This window comes from Elephantulus edwardii, unplaced genomic scaffold (genome assembly GCF_000299155.1).
Source record: "Elephantulus edwardii isolate Elephantulus edwardi_28Jun2011 unplaced genomic scaffold, EleEdw1.0 scaffold00463, whole genome shotgun sequence".
Classification (NCBI taxonomy): domain Eukaryota; kingdom Metazoa; phylum Chordata; class Mammalia; order Macroscelidea; family Macroscelididae; genus Elephantulus; species Elephantulus edwardii.
The window spans coordinates 584,426-606,176 of record NW_006400213.1 but is presented as its reverse complement, the minus strand read 5'-3'; the positions used below and the strand labels follow the sequence as shown (position 1 = coordinate 606,176).

At 47.8% G+C, this 21,751-nt stretch overlaps 1 protein-coding gene and 1 pseudogene across 1 annotated transcript in view; one reads left to right on the top strand and one right to left on the bottom strand.

The window, feature by feature from the left end:
* Positions 1-18,134, bottom strand: part of TCF25 (transcription factor 25 (basic helix-loop-helix)) — a 31,894-nt gene extending 13,760 nt beyond the window's left edge. The window contains exons 1-8 of the mRNA XM_006902867.1: positions 17,943-18,134; positions 9,894-10,061; positions 8,944-9,018; positions 8,078-8,196; positions 7,050-7,115; positions 3,468-3,550; positions 2,621-2,751; positions 1,830-1,929 (exon numbers count right to left, since the gene is read on the bottom strand). Coding sequence (XP_006902929.1) covers positions 1,830-1,929; positions 2,621-2,751; positions 3,468-3,550; positions 7,050-7,115; positions 8,078-8,196; positions 8,944-9,018; positions 9,894-10,061; positions 17,943-18,134 — 934 coding nt within the window. The remainder of the gene's footprint in view (positions 1-1,829; positions 1,930-2,620; positions 2,752-3,467; positions 3,551-7,049; positions 7,116-8,077; positions 8,197-8,943; positions 9,019-9,893; positions 10,062-17,942) is intronic.
* Positions 635-973, top strand: LOC102851133 (annotated as a pseudogene).
* Positions 18,135-21,751: the final 3,617 nt, after the last annotated feature.

Genomic DNA, 21,751 nt, shown 5'->3' with positions numbered 1-21,751 from the left:
GTTGGGTTTGTGACCAGGACTGTTCTTGCCTTGAAAGATGCTAATCCCTCAGGTGCCTAGACCCTCAGTCTTTACAGGAGACCTCCCGTCTTTCTCACAAGGCATAGCTGATGGATTTGTGCTGCTGACTTTTCTATTAATAGCCACCAGAGCCCCTGAATGTTAGAGTACAGGATATAAAACATACAGAAAATGTATTGACTCCTGTGTTTGGTAAAACTTGTGGTTAACAGATTACTAGTACTTTTGGCGAGTCAAAAATCATACTTGGACTTTCAGCTGCAATTCAGTACCCCTGATGCCCTCGTTCAAGGGTTCACTGTACAAATAGTTGCTGACGTATATACTGAATTGTTTTTAACTGTTGTGTGCTTGAGTTAATGGAATAGTCAAGGTTATGTAAAATTTTAAATCCATTTATTGCTTCAGTGGACCTCCGGTGGCTTAGTCATCAGCTGCACTGCAGTCCCAAAGACACGCGATTCAAGTCCACATAAGAGGCCCCAATCACTGAGCCGCCGCCCTGCCTCCCCCTCGAGCCCGCTCGCTTCCCGACGCTCCGTCCCCCCTGCCCGCCTTCTCCCGCCACTGCCTTCCGCAGGCCGTTTCCACCGAGGAAAAGGAATCGTATCGTATGTCCGCTATCCAGAACCTCCACTCTTTCGACCCCTTTGCTGATGCAAGTAAGGGTGATGACCTGCTTCCTGCCGGGACTGAGGATTATATCCATATAAGAATCCAACAGAGAAACGGCAGGAAGACCCTTACAACTGTCCAAGGGGTCGCTGATGATCACGATAAAAAGAAACTAGTGAAGGCGTTTAAGAAGTTTGCCTGCAATGGTCCTGTGCTTGAGCATCCAGAATATGGAGAAGTAATTCAGCTGCAGGGTGACCAGTGCAAGAACATGCGCCAGTTCCTTGTAGAGACTGGACTGGCTGAGGACGACCAGCTGAAGGCTCACGGGTTTTAAGTGCTTGTGGCTCACTGAAACTTACGTGAGGATTTTGTTGCAATGAGTAGAAACTTTCCCTTCTCTCCCTTGTCACAAGTTTAAAACTTCACAGCTTGTACAATATAACCATTTGGGGTCCACTTTTACCTTGGACTAGTATTAACACTTCCATGCAATAAACTGAAAAGAGCCATGCTGTCTAGTCTGGAAGTCCCTCATTTAAAGGGAGGTCAAGCAGTAGGCACCTGACAGTGCCCTGCCTGAAACAAAGCAATAACGTGATGTTTCAGCCGAACACACATCCCCACGATCGTAGATGGCTATGTCTAGCCCAAAGTGCCCCTACTCCAAAAGGTCAACCCAGCACCTCAGCACCCCTAGATGGAGCTGAGGAGAGGATGGGGTGAGGCTGCTGTACTACTAAAAGGAGCTGTGGTAACAAAAGAAAGATCACTGGTGTCTTCAGCCCAGCAAAGCAAGCAGAGCTTAGGAGGGAGATGGGACATCTATCTGCCACCAAGGTCTTAGTTCTTTCTGACCAGACATAATCCTGGAGCCTTGTCTGTCCCAGAAAACACCAGGATGTGAGGCAAACTTCAGAGTTAAACTTTTGACAAGGGAACAAGCTGACGTATGAGTCCTAGCTAGCTATAGAGCTTGCAGCTTGATAGCAACAGCGGCCCAATGCCCTGGTTCTCCACCCCCCCCACCCTTTTCGGTTTTAATGTTATGTAATGTATTTAAACTTATTTAAATAAAACTTGTTTTCAGGAAAAAATAATAAATAAATAAACACACACAGCTTTCATAGCACAAGCTCCCAACCCGACCGTGCACACGAGTCAGCTAGTAGTGCTCAGCCTGGCACGCTCACCCACAAGGTCTCGGGCCATTTCCTGGTCATCCTGGAGCCGGCAAGCATCACTGAGCTGCAGCAAAGAGTCAACATGGTACGGACTAGTCTGGAGCAGGACCTGGGGAAAGGAGAGCGTCTACAGCAGGGGCTGGACACGAGCCCAGGCAGCAGGGACCCAAGAGCAGCAGGGTGTTCTCTGATCATCCATGGCCTAGTGGCAAGAAGCTGCACTGCAGTCCTAGAGGGGCATGGTTTGAACCCACCAGATGCTCTGCTGGAGAAGGAGGGACAATCTCTTCCTGTACCAGTCAGATCTGAATCGACGGTACACACACACACACACACAATAATAAATTTAAAAAACAAAACAAAACCCTGAGTCCAGCATTCTCAGGCTCCAACTCACCACAGGATCCCAGATAACACTGCCTCCCTGTGGGAAATCAGCCAGTGCAGACCCTGGCCCACAGAACAATGGCCTGGGGTTTGTGGTGACCAGCCAGGCAGGTGTACAAGGTATAAATGGGAATTGAGGGCATGGCCTCAGTCCCAGAGATGTTGAAGTGAGGACTTAGGGGGTGGTTTGGCATGAGGTATAGGCAGCCCAAGAATGGGGCTCCACGGTCCTGGTGCTTTGGTGAGTCTGGAAGCAAGGCAAGTAGCTCATGGAGAAGACCCTGGTGTCCTGGCGCTCAGAGTTAAGTCTTAAGGGGTTGGAGAGCAAGACATCCCAGGGACAGGGCCCTGAGGTCCTGGTGTTCAGGTTGATTTGTGGGGGGCTGGCAGCGTGGCCAGGAAGTGAGGCATACCACAATATTGTTGGGCTCCATGGACTCCACAGCTGCAAGGAATCGGTGTTGCACCTGCTGGTACTCCTCGCTGTGCTCGAATGCATATGAAGAGTGGCCCTTCTTGGTCTCCAGCAGCCGCATCGAGAGACCTGTGGTGAGCATGTGGTCAGGGGGCTGCTGGCTATGGAGCGTTCCCCAAGAAGCGCAGCCCTCACTGTGGACACCAGGCGTAGCACCCTCTCTGCTTGTGTTCCTCAAGAGCAAGGATGTGGCACATACCCCAGAAGCCACCTTGCCTGGTGAGCCTGGAAACATCCACATGGCTTTTGTCAGGTTGACATTTGGGCCCACGATGCTGGCAGAGAGAACCCGGGCCCGAGGTGCCTTGTCTCCTCTCAGCCCACTAGGGAGAGGGTTCAGGCTCTTCCCAGAATCCCAGTCTGCCATGATGGGAGTCAGAGATGGGGTGTGGCTGATCCAATGCCAGGACTTCTCCCCTGCGGTGTTCCCACCTTCCCAAGGCTGCTGGTACTGGGGTCAACCCAATGTCCCATGTGGGTGCTGTCTACATTCCTTCAGCTGTCACCCCTGCTGCTTCTCAAACACTCGTTACTTTGCATTAAAATATGAATGAGGATGCTAATAATGAACCCAACTGCCTCCGACAGGGAGCTGTCCCAGAGGCGGAAGTTAGAATTAGCAGTGCAAGCAGTGTCCAAGTTATTAACACCCGATTCGTGTGCACATTCGACTGAAAGACAGGCTTAGAGCAGAGTATGTCTGTAGCCCCCATACCTGGGATGCGCCCACATCAAATTATAAGAATCCCAACTGGGGTCCCTTAACCTAGGCTGCTAGTCCTCACCTGGTCTGGAATACCGGGGCCAGGTACTCTTGGGGGTCGTCAGCCACGTGGATTTGGGGTGTGTGCGCTGTCTCTGCCGAGGCCTGGGGGAGACATGTGTCAGTGTCACCTTCCGAGGTGCCTGTGGTAGTTGGAGGCAGGTCCGGGCCAGGGTCGCTGCAGGGCCTACAGCACCCAGACATGGTTTGCAGCAAAGAACTGTGGACAGGGTAATGGCAGGCATGTGGAGCTGCAAGAGTTCTCAAGGGTCAAACCACCAGAGATGAAAAGAGAAACCAAACTAGTCTAGCAAGAAAGCAACACAGGAAATATTTGCAAAAATCTGCAGGAAACAAACAAGCCAGACTAGCACACCCCCAAGAGCCACACCCAGACGCTATGGTCAGGCGTGCCTTATCCCACAAGCTATAGCTGCAGCCACCACAGGCCGACAGGACAAGGACCTCTAGGTGGCACGAGGAACTCAGTCACCAGCATTTCTGGCTCTGAGCACTGGGCAGAAACACAGAGGCATGGTCAGTCCCTCAGGTGCAAGAGGTCAGCAGTATTGTCCCTGGAGGTGAGCGGTGAGCCTGTGCCAGTTAAAAACCATTATTCACTACTTTACAATCATCTGAACTATCTAATTTAAAAAGGAATGGAAATAAGCTGGACTATGTTAGTGTCAGGATGCTAAGGCACATTTTTCTTGTCCCAACTGGATATCAGAAAGGAAGGCAGGAGAGTCAGAACCTGAGGGTTCAAGTGCAACAATGAATGAATGGAAACCCAAAATCTCTGTAAATGTTTATGAAAATTAATAAAATACATAAAGAAAAAAAAAAGAACCTGAGGGTTCAGAGGGGGCATGGTCAGGGAGCCAAAAGGAGAGTAAGGGATGTTGCAAGCAGAGCCATTCTGCTCAGCCTGGCTGCTTCTGGCCCGCAGAAAAGTCTGCAGACAGGCACTAAGACAGAAGACTGATACAACCCTGAGATGGGCTCAGCAGTGCAAACAGTGACCAGGTTCCTGAAGGAGAGGCAGGTGGCTGAGAGGGGCACACAGCACACAGTAGCAGGAGGGTCCAAACAGGACAACCCATGAGAGAACAGTGCAGCCTTTGTCACTGTTTGCAATACACTTTAGGTGAGAGGCATCACCAGAGCACAGTGGGCCAAGCAACACCAATCCCCAAATGGGAGGGCAATGCCAGGGAGAAGTGGTACAGGAGCACAGATGGACAGACATGCACACACCTCTGTCAACAGGTCACCTTGTGGAAGGAGCCCTGGCCAATCAGAGTAGGAAACAGTGCTTCACACACTGACAAGAAAGCCAGGTTTATGAAGTCTGAAGATAGGTTCACAACCATCACACCACACAGCAAAGACACAGTGTCCACATCACGCACCACACTGCATGGACAGTGTCCACATCACCCTGCATGGAGACAGCAGACACTACACCACAGCGCATGGACAGTGTCCACATCACACACCAAGCTGGTTGGATACATGGGCTCCCAGAAGATTATGAAACCTTGCAATGATCTTTGGATCACTGAAAATCATGGAAGAAAGTGTGAATTTTGAGTTTTATGGAGCTTTTTAAACATTCTTAAGAACTGAAAACTTCCACAGGTGTAAATGTTCTGTCTTGGAGAGGGAAGAGACAAGGATGAGCATGAATGACATAGTAACTAAGATAATGGGAGTAGGTGTGTCAGACAGTGAGACTAGCTCAGAATAGGACAAAGTTCACAGCGGTTGTATACAGGGTCACTGAGTCGCAGTCAACTTGAGGGCACATAACAACAACAAATATGCTCTAAGACAGCTCAGACCTCAAACCTGCTGTCAGTTTTGCTGGTAGCTGAGAAGGAAATGTACCTGGTTAGGTTCTCACAACTGAAGGACCTTCTTAATCTAAAATCAACATGTTAGGGAGAGCTGGCAGCCTAAGTGCTAGGAGGCCAAGGCCACACCTGACAACCTCCTGACTGTCCAGTTCAAGGGCTCTATCTTCTCACTGAGGCTTCCATGTGCCTCCTAAGTGTCTCACAGTCAAACATCAATACAGAGCTGAGTGTGGACAGCTGGCCCTAAATGCCCCTTCCTCCTTTCTTCTGTTGCTGGGAATATACACAGCAAAATGCACACCAATTCAACAGACATAATTCAAGACAATGAATGCATCTCAGAATTGTGCAACCATATTCACGCCTCTTTTCTGAGATACTCCTGTTCCATTTAGAGAGATGCACTGTTCCAGAGGGTCCTATCTCACCCCGTTGTTGCTATAAGCCAGTGAGTCAGAAGTAGCCCACTGCTGACCCTCCCATAGGTTTTTTCAGAGGCTGTTTATAAGAAGGGAAGACCTTTCTCCCAGGAGTAGATGGTGGATTCAAACCACCTGCCTTTGAGTTGGCAGTGTAACTCTTTCCTCTAGGCCACCAGATCGCCCATCTTCCAAGTTACTGTCACTTACCTGGTCTCACATATACAGCTCTTAACAGAGTTTAACACTCAAGGTAAACCTGTGTTTATTCAACTAATGCCATCAAGCTGGAACTGACACAAAGCTGCCCTGTACAGCGTGCCTGCCCATCTTTCTCCTGTGTAGCCACTGATGGATTTGAATCACCAGAGGCGCACAGCCAATGGGTTAGTAGAGTAACTCCTTACAAATTACACCACCAGGCAAACTCTGGTGGCCTACTAGCAAGAAGCTGCACTGCAATTCCAGAGATACGTGGTTCAAATCCACCAGATGCTCTGCTGGAGAAGGAGGGAACAATCTCCTCCTGTACCTGTCAGATCTGATTTCAGGGTACACACACACACACACACACACACACACACACACACACTCACACTTTAAAAAAAACAAATAATTATTCTTTAAAAAAATTTATTATTTTTTATGTGTACTATCAAATCAGAAGCAGGAGCAGCATCCACTTCCAAAATGGCTTGCCTCCGGAAACTCTATGTACGAACAGTGCTCAGGCTGTTCGTTCATAGGGTCGCCATGAGTCGTCTACGACTCGACAGCATCAAACAACAACAACAACAACAAACTATCAAATCAGATCTGACTGGTACAGGAGACTGTCCCCTCCTTCGCCAGCAGAGCATCTGGTGGATCTGAACCATGTACCTCTGGGATTGCAGTGCAGCATCTTGCTCCTAGGCCACCAGAGCTCCCCTCAAATAATTCTTCTTAAAAAAAACACCCCAAATTACACCACCAGAGCTCCCCTTTTTTCACTAGTTAAAATATTATTTGGTTTTAGGAAGACTTCAAAGAGTATTATTCTCTGTGCTACAATCCTGAAGATACAGGGTTTGAATCCACCAGATAACCTCAGGGACACAGTCTTAGAGCTCAGTCAGCCCCGTGGCTCCAGAAAGTCTTAAAAATCCATGACAATTTTCAGTCCTGTTCTGTATTTCCCCCCCTTTTGATCAGGATTTTGTCAATGGAATCTTTGATCAGAATGTTTCATCACAGTTGGGTATCAGCCAGTCTTTCTGGACCTTCCTCAACCTTAACTGCTGAAATAGTGAGACTTTTGGAAACAGTGCCAAGCACTCAGCTCACCTTTGTTCCGCAAGAATTGCCCGAGCACCAAAGAACCTCTTCAGTTCTGTATCTGGATTCAGGTGTCTGGAGAAAGAAAAATGATGTCAACTTGTACAGTGATCCTAGAAGATCCATTAAGGAGGTGGCCTCTGGCTCCCCTCTCCTCAAATCCATGAAGTCAGAGGCCACATCACTCCTGCGAGGCACATCAAGGGTGGCAAGTGCTCAGGGGCCCTGCTTGTCTGTGCCACGCACAGTACAAGGTCAGCGCTCCATGTGCAATCAGCAGCAGAAGCACTGGAGACCAGGTGAGACATTTTCAAAGGAGCAGACACACAGACTTGCCCGCCTGGGAAAACCCCAGAATCAAGGCAGAACTGTGCTGCTCAGGTGTCAGGAGGAGACCATCAGAATGTCCTCCTGAGGGCTCTGGGAGACCAGCATCTCCAGCTTTAGTCTGCTATAGAACACTGTCTCTATGTAAGCAAGGACACTTGAGGAACCAGGTCTCGTTACGCTTCCGTAAGACTAAGGATGACACCTCTATGTCATTAGAGTTGCACAAACTTTTCAGATAAAGGTGAAGAGGACTTTCACTACTACTAAAGCTAAGATCCATGAATCATGGGAGATGTCTCCCTGCTTATGTTTCCTAAATGTTTCATAAGGTACTCATGTGGTTATTGTCGTGTACCACTGATTTGGAACTGACACTGACCCACAGCTGGTCACAGAAGGAGAGACTGCCCATCTTTCTGCTGTGAAGCAGCTGGGGGATTTGAACCACATATCTTTGGGCTGGCAGCACAGGTCCTCACCACTAAGCCATCAGAAAGTGTCCATAACTACTTTAAAACACAGCAAGTCTCCCTTTTATTTGGTTTAAATAAATAATGTGTTCCTGATAACAGAGAAGACATCAGGGGAGGGGAGGGGAAGGAAGGGGAGGGAAGGTGAAAGATGAGGGAGGGAGGGAGAGGTAGGGAGGGAGGGGAGAGGTGGGGAGGGCAAGGGAGGGGAGAGAAGGGAGGATGATGCATCCTTACCTGTGCTCCACACTGAGAACATGCTTCCTGGAGGTCACGGGTGGAGGGTCGGGCTGGGCCAAGCCGCCATCTTCCTCAATCCTCTCTACAATACGGTCAATATCTTCCAGGTCATTTTCCTAAATGTCCCAACGTATTACTTGCTACACAAACTTTATCTTAAATGTTACACCATTTAATATTAAAATAAAAAGCAAACACTAAATTTCATTTATTACTTCAAACATTCATTGACCTCAACTGGAAGAGGCTAGCTGACCCTCCACTGTACTTCTCAGACTGTAACTACTACAGGAGAGGGCCCATCTTTCTCCAGAGTGCTAGTAGACTTGAACCACCCATGAGGGAAGACCTCTGGGTGAGCAGCGGAAGTCCCTACGGATTGTATCTTCAGAGCTCCATATTTCTACTTAAGAAACAAGTAACCCATAACTTGAAAACAAAGAAGCAATTTTTAAGAATTAAAAGCTCAGAAAAGCAGAAGTGACTATGACTTCAGGAGGACAGGCAAGCTCAGAGCCCAGTGGCACTGTGAGGAGACAATGGGCCCTGACCACCAGGCCAGCCCTCAGGCATACGACAAGGTCAGAGTATACGACAAGGTCAGAGTATACGACAAGGTCAGTCTCAAGGAAAAGCACAACAAAGAGTAGCTGCCCTCATCAGAAAAACATAATTTACATGGGCATTGAATAAAGATACCAGGAAAATGGGGTGCCTATGGTCTTGCTCCCAGGAACTGAGCGAAGAGAATCAGCAAAGCACTTCCAGAGTTCTTCCTCTTCTCACCCCTGCCCTCTGACTGGCCATGTAGACAGACGACACAGAACAAAGAGGAAGGTGATAGCCCAATGAGCTCCACGCACCTCGGCCTCTCCCTGCCCGCTCTTCTTATGCCTGTGTTTCTTTCTCTTCCTGCGCAGCTTGCTGCTTGGAGCCGACTAGGAAGGAAGGACATGAGTCAGGGGAAGGCACAACCAGCAGCTGCCTCTTCCTGTTCAACAGGGTGCTCCAGTGTGGCCTTGCTAACTGGCTGGACTGTGGTCAAGGTGGCTTTGCTCCACACCCATACGTGATGAGCTCAGGGCTCCAGCATACATGCTTACCCCAGCTCTGGGCACTGGCTCCTGAGGACAGTGGCTGGGTATTGCCCTATGTTTCCCACACTGGCTGTCCCTGTAGGCTCTGGGCCCTGCTGGCCCCACCCAAAAACATGATAATCCCCTCCTTCAAAAGTCACCTTCCCTCATGGGCCCTGCATCCAGTGTACCATGAAGGGTAACGCCTCCTCATCCTGAGGTGTGATCCAGAACACTGCAGTGGTCAGAGATGTGGTGTTCTGTCCAGCATGCCCACCCAAGACTCCTGGAGGCAAAGCCTTGTCCAGCTCCAGGAGGCCCCAGTAGGCTCAAACTCCCTTCTTCACAGTCTTCGGAGATGTGGCTGCAAGGCTGTCCCCAAGGGCAGGACAGACACACTTCCTGGGGATCTTCAGTTGGTGGTATCAAACCCAGGCACAACAGCCCACCTTCACTGACTGAGATCCCTCAAAGCTTGTGTCTCCTACCAGAGTCAGAGTCACAGGACAGCACACCACATAAACAGCCCCAGGCACATGATGAATAATGTACACGTGTGCTGGTCACACTGCCAACAAAGGTCACCTCTCTGGTGTGGAACCTCCACTGTCAAGGATATTGGTCTGGGGACCCCTCGTGTCGTATTCTTCCATAGATAATGCTATACTGGACCGGGGGCACTGGGACATGGGTGGCTGGGTGAACCTGGTCCCCTAGATTGACCACATCCCTCATACCTGCTGCTCAGCACCTGCTGTCTTGCCAATTGCATCTCTAGTACCCTTGGCCTCTGTACAGCCATGCCTGGTTCTCTCTTTGTTCCCTGAAACCACAATGTCAGCAGGCACAGAGTCAGGCTTGTCCCCGTTCAGTACAGGCTCCTCCTCAAGTTCGTCGCTGTTTATCTGTAAAGGAGAAGCGAGGCATAGAGTTACACTGACTGCATGAATAACTGTACTTAATCAGCATCAGGAGAGGCAAGTGACTGTGTGGACAGCCAGGCACTTGAGGCTTGTCTGAGGTGGTGGATGGGAGGAATGGACAGACAGACAGCTGTCTGCATACAGAAAGGCATCCACGGGCAGCTGAGCTAGACGCAATGACTATGGTGCTGTGCTTATCAGAACAAGTCCCAGCCCCGGTCTCCTCTTCCGACAGCACAGGCAGCAAGACACAGCAGTCACCTGGGCATTCTGCCTCCCCCAAGCTAAGCATCTTCCTCTGCCCCATCCTGTCCGCTCAGTGGGAGTGGACAGGGCAAGGACCTGGGAAGAGCCACCTAACCTAGATCAATCTCAGGGACAAGGACTGTCTAGCTGACTTTTCTTTCACAATACTGACACTAAAAGTACTTGTTAAAACAATTAGGAGTTCATATAGCTTCAGCCCAGGATAATAACTCTCAGGGCATAGCTCCAGGGAAAACCTAGGTCTCCAGAAAGAAAACCAATTTTGTGAGCCCTTTAAAGCCCGTTAAATATTAAGAGAAACACATGCTCCTTGGAAGCTCTAAGTTGGTGCTCTATCTTCACAAGAGGGCAGGCTGCAGGTCACACCCTCCACACCACATTGCAGTCAACCTGAAGGATCCCCATGGTCCAGAGGCTGTCACATCCACTCTTCCTAGTCTCACATGAGGGACATCCCAAGAGATTCAGCAGGTTTCACTCCTGCCCGCCACATCCATGCTCACCAGCACCCCTCAGACAAAACTCAGAACACTTAGGTAAATCCTGGGCAGAAGTTCTAGAAAATCTGGGGTACGGTCTGACTCTAAAAACAAAACAAAATTAGGGTATAATTTATGTACCCAATCCAAACTCAGTGCCATCAAGTCAATTCAACATGTGGCAACTTCCATTGGATTTCAGAGACTATGAATCTGAGAGGAAATGGTCACATTTTTCTCGCTTGGAGTAACTGCTAGATTCAAACTTCTGACCTTTCAGTTAGCAGTCCAACGGATAATACACTATGTTAGGATTCCTTAATTTGCATGCAAGTATAAACAACAGATCAATGCATTTCAGCAGTTACAGTTAAGTATGTAGCTTACATATTAACCAAAACATAAAACATTTCATCATCCCAGAAACAGGTGCCGTGTGCTACTCCCCAAGCACATCTACTTATGTCCTGGAACCACAGATGTCTCTACAAGGTCGACTCTGTCTACCCCAGCATGTCACAAAAAGGTTCGGGCTGCATGTGCCCCATCCAGCTCTATTCTCAGTGTCATGTTTTAGATGGTCACCTGTATCAGTAGTTACTAGTAAGTCAATACTAACTCAGCAGCCCTAGGTGTGCAGAATGGAGTTGCTCCAATGTGTTTTCAAGGCTATTCAGATGCATCCCCTGGTGACCTTAATGGATCACAACTCAACACCATGAAAACAAAAATCCTCACCACTGGACAAATAGGCAACATCATGACAGATGGGGAAAAGATTCAGAATCAACTACTTAACCTTGCTTGGATCCACATTCAATACCCTTTGTACTAGCCGTCAGGAAATAAGAACACATGTTACACTGGGAAAATCTGTCAAGGATCTCTACAAGGTGTTACAAAGGAATGATATCAGTTTAAAAATGCAAGTGCACTGAATTTAAGTCATGTTTTTTTCAGTAAAACAAACTTGTTCTGGAGACAGACTCTGAATTCACGTGGGATGTCCACAAGAACCAGAGAATACTTAAATGTATCTCATACCTTCCCTGTAACTTGGAAATTCCACACAGGAACCAAATTGATTACATCTGTGAAAAGATTTGTTGGAGAAGCTCAGTATCAGCTATCAAAACCAGGCTAGGTGCTGACTGTGGAACAATCAACTAGTCATATACAAGTTCAAGTTGAAGCTAAAGAAAATTAAAAATCCACAAGAACCAAAATATGACCCTGAGTCTAGTCCACCTGAATATGAAGACCATCTCAAGAACAGGCTTGACCATTGAGCACTAATGAATGAAGACTAGATGAGCTGTGGGATGCTAGCAAGGCTATCATCTATGAAGAAAGCAAAAGGCCATTACAAAGATAGGGGAGGACAAAAATGGGAGTCAGAAGAGACTTGAATATTGCCCTAGAATGTCAAGCAGCAGCAAAACAAAAGAAATAAATGAGGATGTTAAAGAGCTGAAGAGAAGAGTTCAAAGGGCGGCACAAGATGACAAAGCATTATAATGGAATGTGCACAGAGCTGGAGTCAGAAAATCAAAAGGGAAGAGCTCACTCCTTATTGCTCAAGCTGAAGGAACCAAAGAACAAATTCAAGCCTTCAACTGAAAAACTTTAAAGATACTATGGGCAAAATCCTGATTGATCCAGGAACCATCAAAAGAAGATGGGACGTGACATGGAGTCACTGTACCAAAAAGAACTTGATGACACAGAACCATTTCAGTAAGTAGCATATGATCAAGAACCAAAAATAGGGGAGCTCTGGTGGCATAGTGGCAAGAAACTGCACTGCAATCCCAGAGGCACATGGTTCGAATCCACCAGATGCTCTGCCGGGGAAGGAGGGACAATCTCCTCCAGTACCAGTCAGGTCTGATTTGACAGTACACGCATACACACACAAAATTAAAACAAACAAACAAACAAACAAACAAAACCCCAAAATAAAGACTATTTTCAAAGTGCTCTGAAAAAACTTGCAAAAACTAAAGCCCCAGGAATTGATGGTGTATCGGTGGACTGACATACTGCAATAAACAGATGCAGCCCTGAACTTGGATAGTTATCTCTCAGAACTGCAACTCGAGGTCTGTTTTTCAGTTCTTTCAACTTTAGAAATGTTGAGCGAATTTGTCCCTTTTTATTATCCAACGCTAGCTCTTTGCACATTCCATTATAATGCTGTCTTCTCAAGTTGCCCTTGAAAACAATCTGTTCATCTTTTTCCCCCTCCAATTTAGAGAAAAAGGTTTATTATGGCATTAGGACAGATGTATAGCCAGTGAATGGTAGGTAGGCCTTGAAAACGGTAAAAAGAAAAGGGAAAAGGGATTGGGAGGGGGGGGGAAGGATCCCTAGAAAAACAAGGCTGAAACCAAACCTTACAGCATGCTGTCAGCAGAAAAGGAGAGAAAGAGTGTGTGTGTTTATCTCTTTTATTTTAGCATTTCTCCACTTTGTTTTGGCTTCTTGATGTTCTAAGGGCAATTTTCAGAGTTGCTTCTGACAATCATTTATTTCAGTCTTTTCTTCCTCTTCTTTCTTTATAATGATGTTTTACTCTCTTCATGGATATCTTTGATGTCATCCCATAACTCATCTGGTCTTCCATCATTAACAATCAATGCCTCAAACCTATAGAAAATCATAATAAAATTCTTCCTCACCAAATCAGTCCCTGATCAGCAGAAATCTGTAAGAATTATAGATCTGTTATGAAATAATTGTAAATGAAGGGTTTTTTCTCTTGCTGCCATCAAAACAAGGATCAAAATCAACCAAATGTCATAGAAAGATGACATACATGTTGAAAAATTTCAAAAATCATTGCATGATTTCAAGTCCTTATTCCAACCATTCAATCACTGACATTTATTTAGAAAGAAAAATATTTTTTATTAATTTTTTAAATTATATTCCAATTAACTGCAGGAGGCACTCACTGTACTTTGCACGACACAGACACATTACATACAATTCTTTAAAAAAGTTTTTTTATCCTTATTTTCAGATTTTTTTTCAATGCAAAAACATACCGATTTTGTTTTTTTAGTGTATTTCTGTGGCTTTAATCAAATCATCTAAGAGATATAAGCATCCGAAATATTAACAAGGTCCACCCTATGGCATCATTGGTAATAGCAGCTCAGTGTGCTACTGCTGTAGAAAGCCCCTAACGAAACAGCTCTTTCCTGCTAGGTAGGTAGTTTGTCGGTGAGATGGTGCACTGCAGGTAGTTCAACTCCACCAGCCCCTGTGGTATTTTGTAGCCTCTGAAAATCTGCTGAAGGGTCAGCTATGCATTGGTTCTGACTCAAAGACAATGAGGGTTCACCGGTATTTGCTGCTGTTGTTACTTCTGGGCACCTTGTACAAATCTTAAACATTTTCCTCAGTAAATTCCCAGAAGAAAAACTGTTGAGGCACTTAAGACTTAATCAGACTGTCCTTCAAATGACCTATATTAACTGACATTTCTGTACCCAGTATCTGAGTGTCATTTCTCCCATATATGCTGCTCTCACAATTGGTAAGCAGCTGTCTAATGTTGTGTACACTCAGCTTGCTGACAGCTACCTTTCACATTTGAAGACTAGCAAACATTCCTACCGTATTATTATTGGATTTGAGATCTAAGGGCAAAATGCATTTATACGGAGCTCTATGACTATAGGGCGTGGTCTACAGGAAGCATCACTACTAACCTAAAGGTTGCCAGTTCCAATCCAACAGCAGCTCTGCAGGAGAAAGACGGGCAATATCCTCCCATGTAATGAATTAGGATTGATGTAAGTCATTAAAGGTCTTGGTAAAAGTCTACAGAATGTCATCATGACAAGTGATGACTTTACCCATTCACTCATTTACTACACTGACAACATATGCCAGAACGGTTTCTTACCAACCTTAGGGCTCTGGTACCATCAACTAATAAACTACATGTTCCCTCAATTAACACAATACCAAACAGCACAAATAGAGAATATCAAACAGATTGAGGCTTTAAATTGAAAACCTTAAATCATAAAAGAAAACAGGAAAGTGGAGGCTTCTGGGAATGTAGTGAAGACTGGTACGTGATGACAAAGATGTATGTTGACAGCATGGATGCCACTAAGGGATCCTTTGCCTCAGGCTGATATATGGTGCCATATAACAAGTCCTTAAAATTAACATGGAAAAGGTATAAACAAACAAAAAAGGGTAAAAACCATCAAAAAGAAGGTAATGAATCTGAAAAGGTAATTCACAAAGAGGAGGGAAACCAAAGTCAATAAAAATGGGAACATTTCACTAACACAGAAACAGCAAAATGGAACAAGAAATTACCATCTTTTTTAAAAAAAAAATGGAACGCTTCACGAATTTGCATGTCATCCTTGCGCAGGGGCCATGCTAATCTTCTCTGTATCGTTCCAATTTTAGTATATGTGCTGCCGAAGCAAGCACAGAAATTACCATCTTGAGAACAATTCAATGGTTGTTATATGCCCTTGAGTACTTGCAACTCACAGTGACCTCATGTACAATAGCCCTGAAACCTGCTCTATCCTGTGCCAACTTTACTATCCAACATACCTACCCTCATTACCTCAGTCACAGATTCAATTCATCTCATCAATGATCTTCCTCTCCTTCTCTGTCTCTCCACCCTTCCAAGCATGATGTTCCTTTCCAAGGACTGATCCCTCCTTGCGACATGCCCAAAGTAGGTCACACGAAGCCTCAGAATCTGCGTGCTAGGAGCAATCTGGTTTCACCCTCTCTAGGACGAACCTGTTTGTTCCAGGAATCCATGATATACTCAACACTTTTCTCCAGCACCACAGTTCAAACGCATCAATTCTCTATCATCCCTAGTCACTGTCCAGCTCTCTGACGCATAGCAAGCAACTGCAATGACTATGGCCTGGATCAGGCGACAATAGTAACAAAATTCTGCAGAGAGTGCTGAAAAGAGCATGTGCAACTATCATGGTGTAACCTTTCTGCAGGGTGGCTGCAAGCACAATTTAGTGTTCTGGGATTCCCATTCTTCTCAATACCAGCCATAATTTGTTATGATCACTCAATCAAATGCCTCTGCATATTCAACAAAACATGGCTACCATCTCTTTGGAAGAATGTGTGTCAATCTCCTAGCAAGTTAAAACGCATCTACTTTGCAATTTTACAGTTCTTTTCCTAGATATAAACCAAAAAAGATAAAATCTTCTATCCATTAGACAGCCTTGAACACAAATGCTCTGAACAGCTTTATTTAAATCGCCTACAACTAGACACACCAATCTATGGGAAATTGCCCATTTTTCCCTCTTAGAGCTCCTGGTGAGTGTGAGGCCCAGAGAAATGCAGCCTTCAGATGTGCAGTGTAACTCCCCACAATCTAGGTGACAAGAGCTCTAAAAGTTTAAACAAGCCTTAAAAATCAATACAAAAGAGATCAAAATCTTCAGAGAGGAGGAGGAGATGGAAAGGCAATTCACAAAGAGAAAAAAGCAAAGCCATCAAGCCATACACACCTACCACAAAGCGACTCTCAGACACATTTCGCTGCACAGAAGCCAGCTACAGCGAGCACATCCTGCATGACTCAGATAACCTTACACAGAACACAGGAACACACAGTGACAGAGCTCATAGGCATCAGTGACACCAGAGCAAGGCAGGAGGCATGAGCAGAAAGGGGTACAGGGAGTCAGGGGTGGATGGGCTCCACCTTGGTGTGATGGTGGTGGTACGGTGGTAATGTGTACAAATGTTTGTCAACGTACTACAGAAAAGTGCTTGGCAATCTGCTCCATGAAGAAAAGCTCATGGACTGGTTCCATTCTGCAAGCTGGATTGCCAGCCATGAGGTGGAACTGACTGGACAGCTGGAGACTATTTTTTTAGCTTACCATTTGATTAAAGTTCAATGAAAATGATCAAATTCAACACAGTCTGATTTCTGCTTGTTAATGGCTGACCCAATACAACTTTTTTTTTCTGAGTTCAAAGGAAAAAGACTATATCTGTGCTGCCTGGATGTTTTGAAATGATGCACAGGTAAAAGAATGAGTGACACCACACGAGCATGACGGTGCCACCTGTGGATGTGGGTGAGGAACACACAGGGCTCCTGTACCACTTTCCCTATTTTTTTTTTATGTCTGACAGTTTTCATCTTAAAATGCAACGCCAATTACAAAGATAAGGGAGTGGCACACTTTCACTCAGAGAACAGAAGAGGTGAGTGGAGTGTGGAGAGCAGGAACAGCCCTCACTTCAGCCTTTCAGGCTCTACACCTGCATATCCGCGGGCCACATAAGTTGAGAGGCTAAGGTGAGGAGGCTACTGTCCCCAGGCCCCTCATATCCTTTGCAGCCCTTGAATAATCACCTAACCACTGCCCTCTATCTCCTGCGAGTAGTGGGGTCACACACAGGAGTGAATAGCCACTGAGTCGTACATTCGCTGGGCTCTTTCCAGGTGTGCCTAGATCTGCTGTGGGGGCGTTCAGCGCAGAACAAGACCGGTACATGCTGGGTGAGGGTAGGACGGTGAAAAGAACTGCATTCAAGCCCACCACCCAGGGACCCCCAACAGGCCCGCCCCATTAAAGGGCAAACACGACTTCGCCCCACCCACTCACAAATGCCAATGACATCTAACCCCGCCCACCCTGCTGCGGTACTGACCCTCCCCCGGCCCCGCCCCAAACCGCCTGGTGGCCGATATCCAACTTCGGCCCGCCCCCTTCGCACCACGACCTCGCCCGCTTCACTAAAGCCCCGCCCCCGCCGCGCAGGCCCAGATTCGGACGCACCCCACCCGGTCCACCACCACGCCAACTCACCTGTCCACGTGGAACCGTCCTCACTACAGTCCGAGGACACTTTCGTCTCTGCCCACAGCCGCACTGCGGCCCAAACACATTTCCCTCTGGCCCCTGACCTCACTGCCCCGTCCATCACCCACTACGGCCCAGCCCCACGGCCCCGCCCGCCTGCTCGAACCCAGCCCCCCACGACCGGCGCTCCGCATGACGTCACAGCCGCGCCCGCGCGGGCCGCCCCGCCCCCGCCCCCGGTGCGCGTCCCGGCCCGCTTGGCCCCTCACCAGCTCGAACCGGTTGTTGACCCGAACACTCTCCTTCCCTGCAGGCCGGGAGCAATGGCCAACTGGCCCCTTTTTTGGCAATTCTTCTTCTGCGTCATCCTCTTCACGGAGGCCAAACTGCAGGGTGCCAGGCCCAAGGGGCTCCTGGCCGCGCTGTTTCCCTCTCAGTCTCCGGAGGGCCCGGTGCGACATGGGGCCCAACGGCTGCTGACGTCCGGAGAGGAGAAGGCACAGACAGCACCAGAAGCCACTGAGCACGCCTGCGCACTTGCGAGCGGCCGGCTCAAGGCTGGCGTCTCGCAGCTGCGCACTGAGCCTCCCAGAGCTGCCACGTCACGAGGTGACGTCAGAGGCGGAGACGCTAACCAGCTCTCGCGAGAGTCCAGCACCTTCTCGTGCCCGCGCCGCCTTCCCCGGTGCTCGGGGCGCCGTCGTGGCTGATGCTGGGCTATGACGGAAGGCATGGGACCGGAGACTTGTTTTCTCAGGGTTCCTCCTGGGACTCAAAGGAGAGGCCGTCCAGGTTCACCTGTGACGTTCAGGAGAGGTCCATCACTCCGCCCTGCATAGTCCACCTGTGGGACATGTCAGGCTTCATTGTGCAGCCTGACTCGACAGCTGCAAAACGAGACCGTTCCCTCGTTCCTAAACTGTGATGTTAATGTATTGGAGTGTTGGTGGCGCAGTGCGTCTCAAGCTGATAGTGGCTGAAATGCCAGCCGTTTAGACCACCAGTCACAGAGAAAGATGTGCGGTCTGCTCCTTTCAAGATTCACAACCTCACAAACCTGATGTTTGATTGTTGGTTGATTCTTTTTTGTTCTCTCTCATAATTGCCACTTTAATTACTTTTACCAAATTCCAAAACAAGAAAACAACACACACACACACACAGAGTTGGTTCAGCAAAGGGTCACGCATAGACTACCCTCTTCTCTTCTTGGTAGAACCAAGGCCAGAGAAGCCCATTCAGCTGTTATCTCATCATACTCCTTAATGTCGAGTCCTCTAGTCTGCCTTTTTTTGTCCTCTTCCACTTCAGTGTTTACCTGGGACCAGTACTGGCGACACGTGAGGCAAAAAATCCAGCTCCACTTCCTAGAAGTCATCCACAAAGTTCTGTCTGTAGATGTCATCACTGTAGACAAGTTGTCCCATTGGCTACCCTTTGGGCTGTCCTGGACAACAAGGGAGACCTAGGCAGACTTTTCAGTGCTGGTGTCCAGTAGAAGTCCGTTTGCGGTCAAGGTTAATATTGAGTTGTATCAATTCCGCTTGAGTCCCTTTAAGCTCAGCAACAGTCTGACCTGCTGACTCCATCTTTCCATAGGTGACCATGTTGGTTGATTCTTTAAAAGAAACAGCGCCAAGCCTTTCTTCCTCGGTGCTGCAGGCTGGGTTTGAACCACCAGCTTGTACGTGAGTTGTTCTTTGGTGACATTGTGTCGACAAGAACTCAGAGCGACATTACTCTGTGCCATCATTGTGAGCTCCACCTTGTTCGAGCTCACTGTTGCGGCTCCTCTGTCAGTCTGTCTTAATGAGGATTTTTCTCTGATCCTCCACCGTTCCCAGCAAGAAGTGTTTTGCCCAGGACTGGAAACTCTTGAAAGTATGTGGGATAGAGTTCCACCAGCCTTGCCTCTGAGAAGCGCCCTGGTTGTCCTTCAAGGCAAGCTTGTTCTTTTAGCAGTCCATGGGATATGCAGTATACCAACATCACAATTCAAAGACACAGCAGGTCAATAGGACAAGATGTTGGTGCTGCCCAGAGGCTCTCCTACTGGAAATGTTTCATGCCCTCAAGTTGTAAAGGACTCATAGCTGACCTTCCAGCAGGTCTTTAGAGGCTGTAAATCACACGGAAGGAGAGTGCCCATCCTTCCATGGAGCAGCTGGTGGACCCAAATCACATGCCTTTCCATCGGCAGCACAGCTCTTTACCAACTACAAGAAACGTAAACCTAGGCACTCTTCAAATTGCTGGACCCCAATGGAACGATTCCTAGTAACTTCCTTTTGTCATCGGTGTGTGTATGTTATGTTGATGAGACAGGATTAGTGTAGAGTGTATCTTTTTTTAAGTGGAAGTATGTTATAGGTGGGGAACAACACAAGGAGGGCACCTCAACAGTGAGCCCACAGATTGCACTCTACGTCTCCTACTCCTGGGCCTGGCCCTTGTGGGGCTCGGGCCCTGCTTGACCACCCTCATTCACACGGATAAGCTAGAGTCTAGCCTGAATCAATCTCTGAGATGCAAGAAAGAACTAACAAGCAGAGATGGAAAATGCCAAGTCACATGAAGATCATCCAGAAGTACAAGCTCTGAAGTACTAAGGCCCTTCTTCTAGAGTCCATGAGAGAAGGCTTCCCTAGAGCCTGCACACTGCATTTGAACTCTGAGGCTCTAAACAGTGAGGGGTATCATTCTGGTGGTTGAAGCCGTCTGCTGTGCTATTTGTTTTGGCAATTGGAGTGTGACAGCAGTGGTCTAAGGGGGGAAGCTTTTTGCCTTCACAGTGTCAGAATCTGCAAATAGTGTCCATGGTTTTCTAGGGGTGTGTGCAATTTCACAGCTTTCCATGTGCACCTGGCTCTGTCTACACAGACTCTGAACAAAGACCTTCCCTTTTCTGAGCTTCTGGACTTTAAACAGACATGACAATTTAGTGCAGTACATGTTGGGTTACTGAGTGAAAGGTCAGCAGTTTGAATCCACCAGCCACTCCACTCAGGAGGAAGATGGACAGCTGCCTCCAGTATCTTACAGCCTCAGAACCTGAGAGAGGGCTACTGTGAGAGTCAGCCTGACTGCAATGGGTTTGACCTGGGTCCTCTCTGAACCTCAGTTTCTTCTTCTGTAAAGTGGGATGATGGTAAATCCTCATCTTGCATGGAATGAGCAGAGCATTGAGTGCAGGGACCCAAGACTGAGAGCAGGCCCTCCAGCCCCAGTCCATTCACAGCAGGGTGGACCCGGCAGCAGTGCCCAGAGAGCTGTAGGGCTGTGGGGAGCTAATGCTGGAGGGGCAGTTTAAATAGGTCCTGGACAGAGGCCCTGGCTTTTTTGCTATAGCCTTGCCAGCTTCGGCACTAAAGCGGGTGTATGAGACATTGAGGAGGAGAGTCCAGTACTCTTCATTCCTTCCCAGCAATGTGCTTGGAGGCTTTGCACAGGTCCTGGTGGGCAAGCAGGTGGGAAGCCCCCAGACCCCAGCTCCTACATTCCAGGGCCTAGTACCCTGCTATAGATGACGAACAAGAACGGACTACGCTCCAGGTGAGCATCTGTGAGACCACCTTTATTAGGCCAAGCACAGCTGTGGGTACAGACTTAGTGGCACTCTTTCTGCAGCAGGACGGCCAAGAATCCCAAGGCCCTCCTGGACCTGAACTGGCTGAAGAGAAGCAGAGACTGGCCAGGTTGATGTGGACAGCAGACTGGGAGAATGGGTATGGCCAACCCCTACCCCCTGAGGGAGAACAGCTACATACAGAGTACCTGGGCCTCTTCTTACCATGGGTGTCCACCCAGGGAGAATCCCAGACGGGCATCTCATAAGGATGGGGAAAGCCAAGAGAGAGGAGTGTGGTGGGGTCTCACCTGAGTTCCCAAATACCTGCACTCTACCCAGGATGTGCGGCCCCAGACCTTATCAAGGGATCCTGAGAGGAACGGGCCTCCCTCAGGGAGGGTCCTGGAATCTGCATATAAATATAGAGGCTGTGTATATATTATATAAATGTGTCTATATATGTATATATGTACATGCACAGCTGGGGTGGGGCCGCTGTGCCCCACAGGG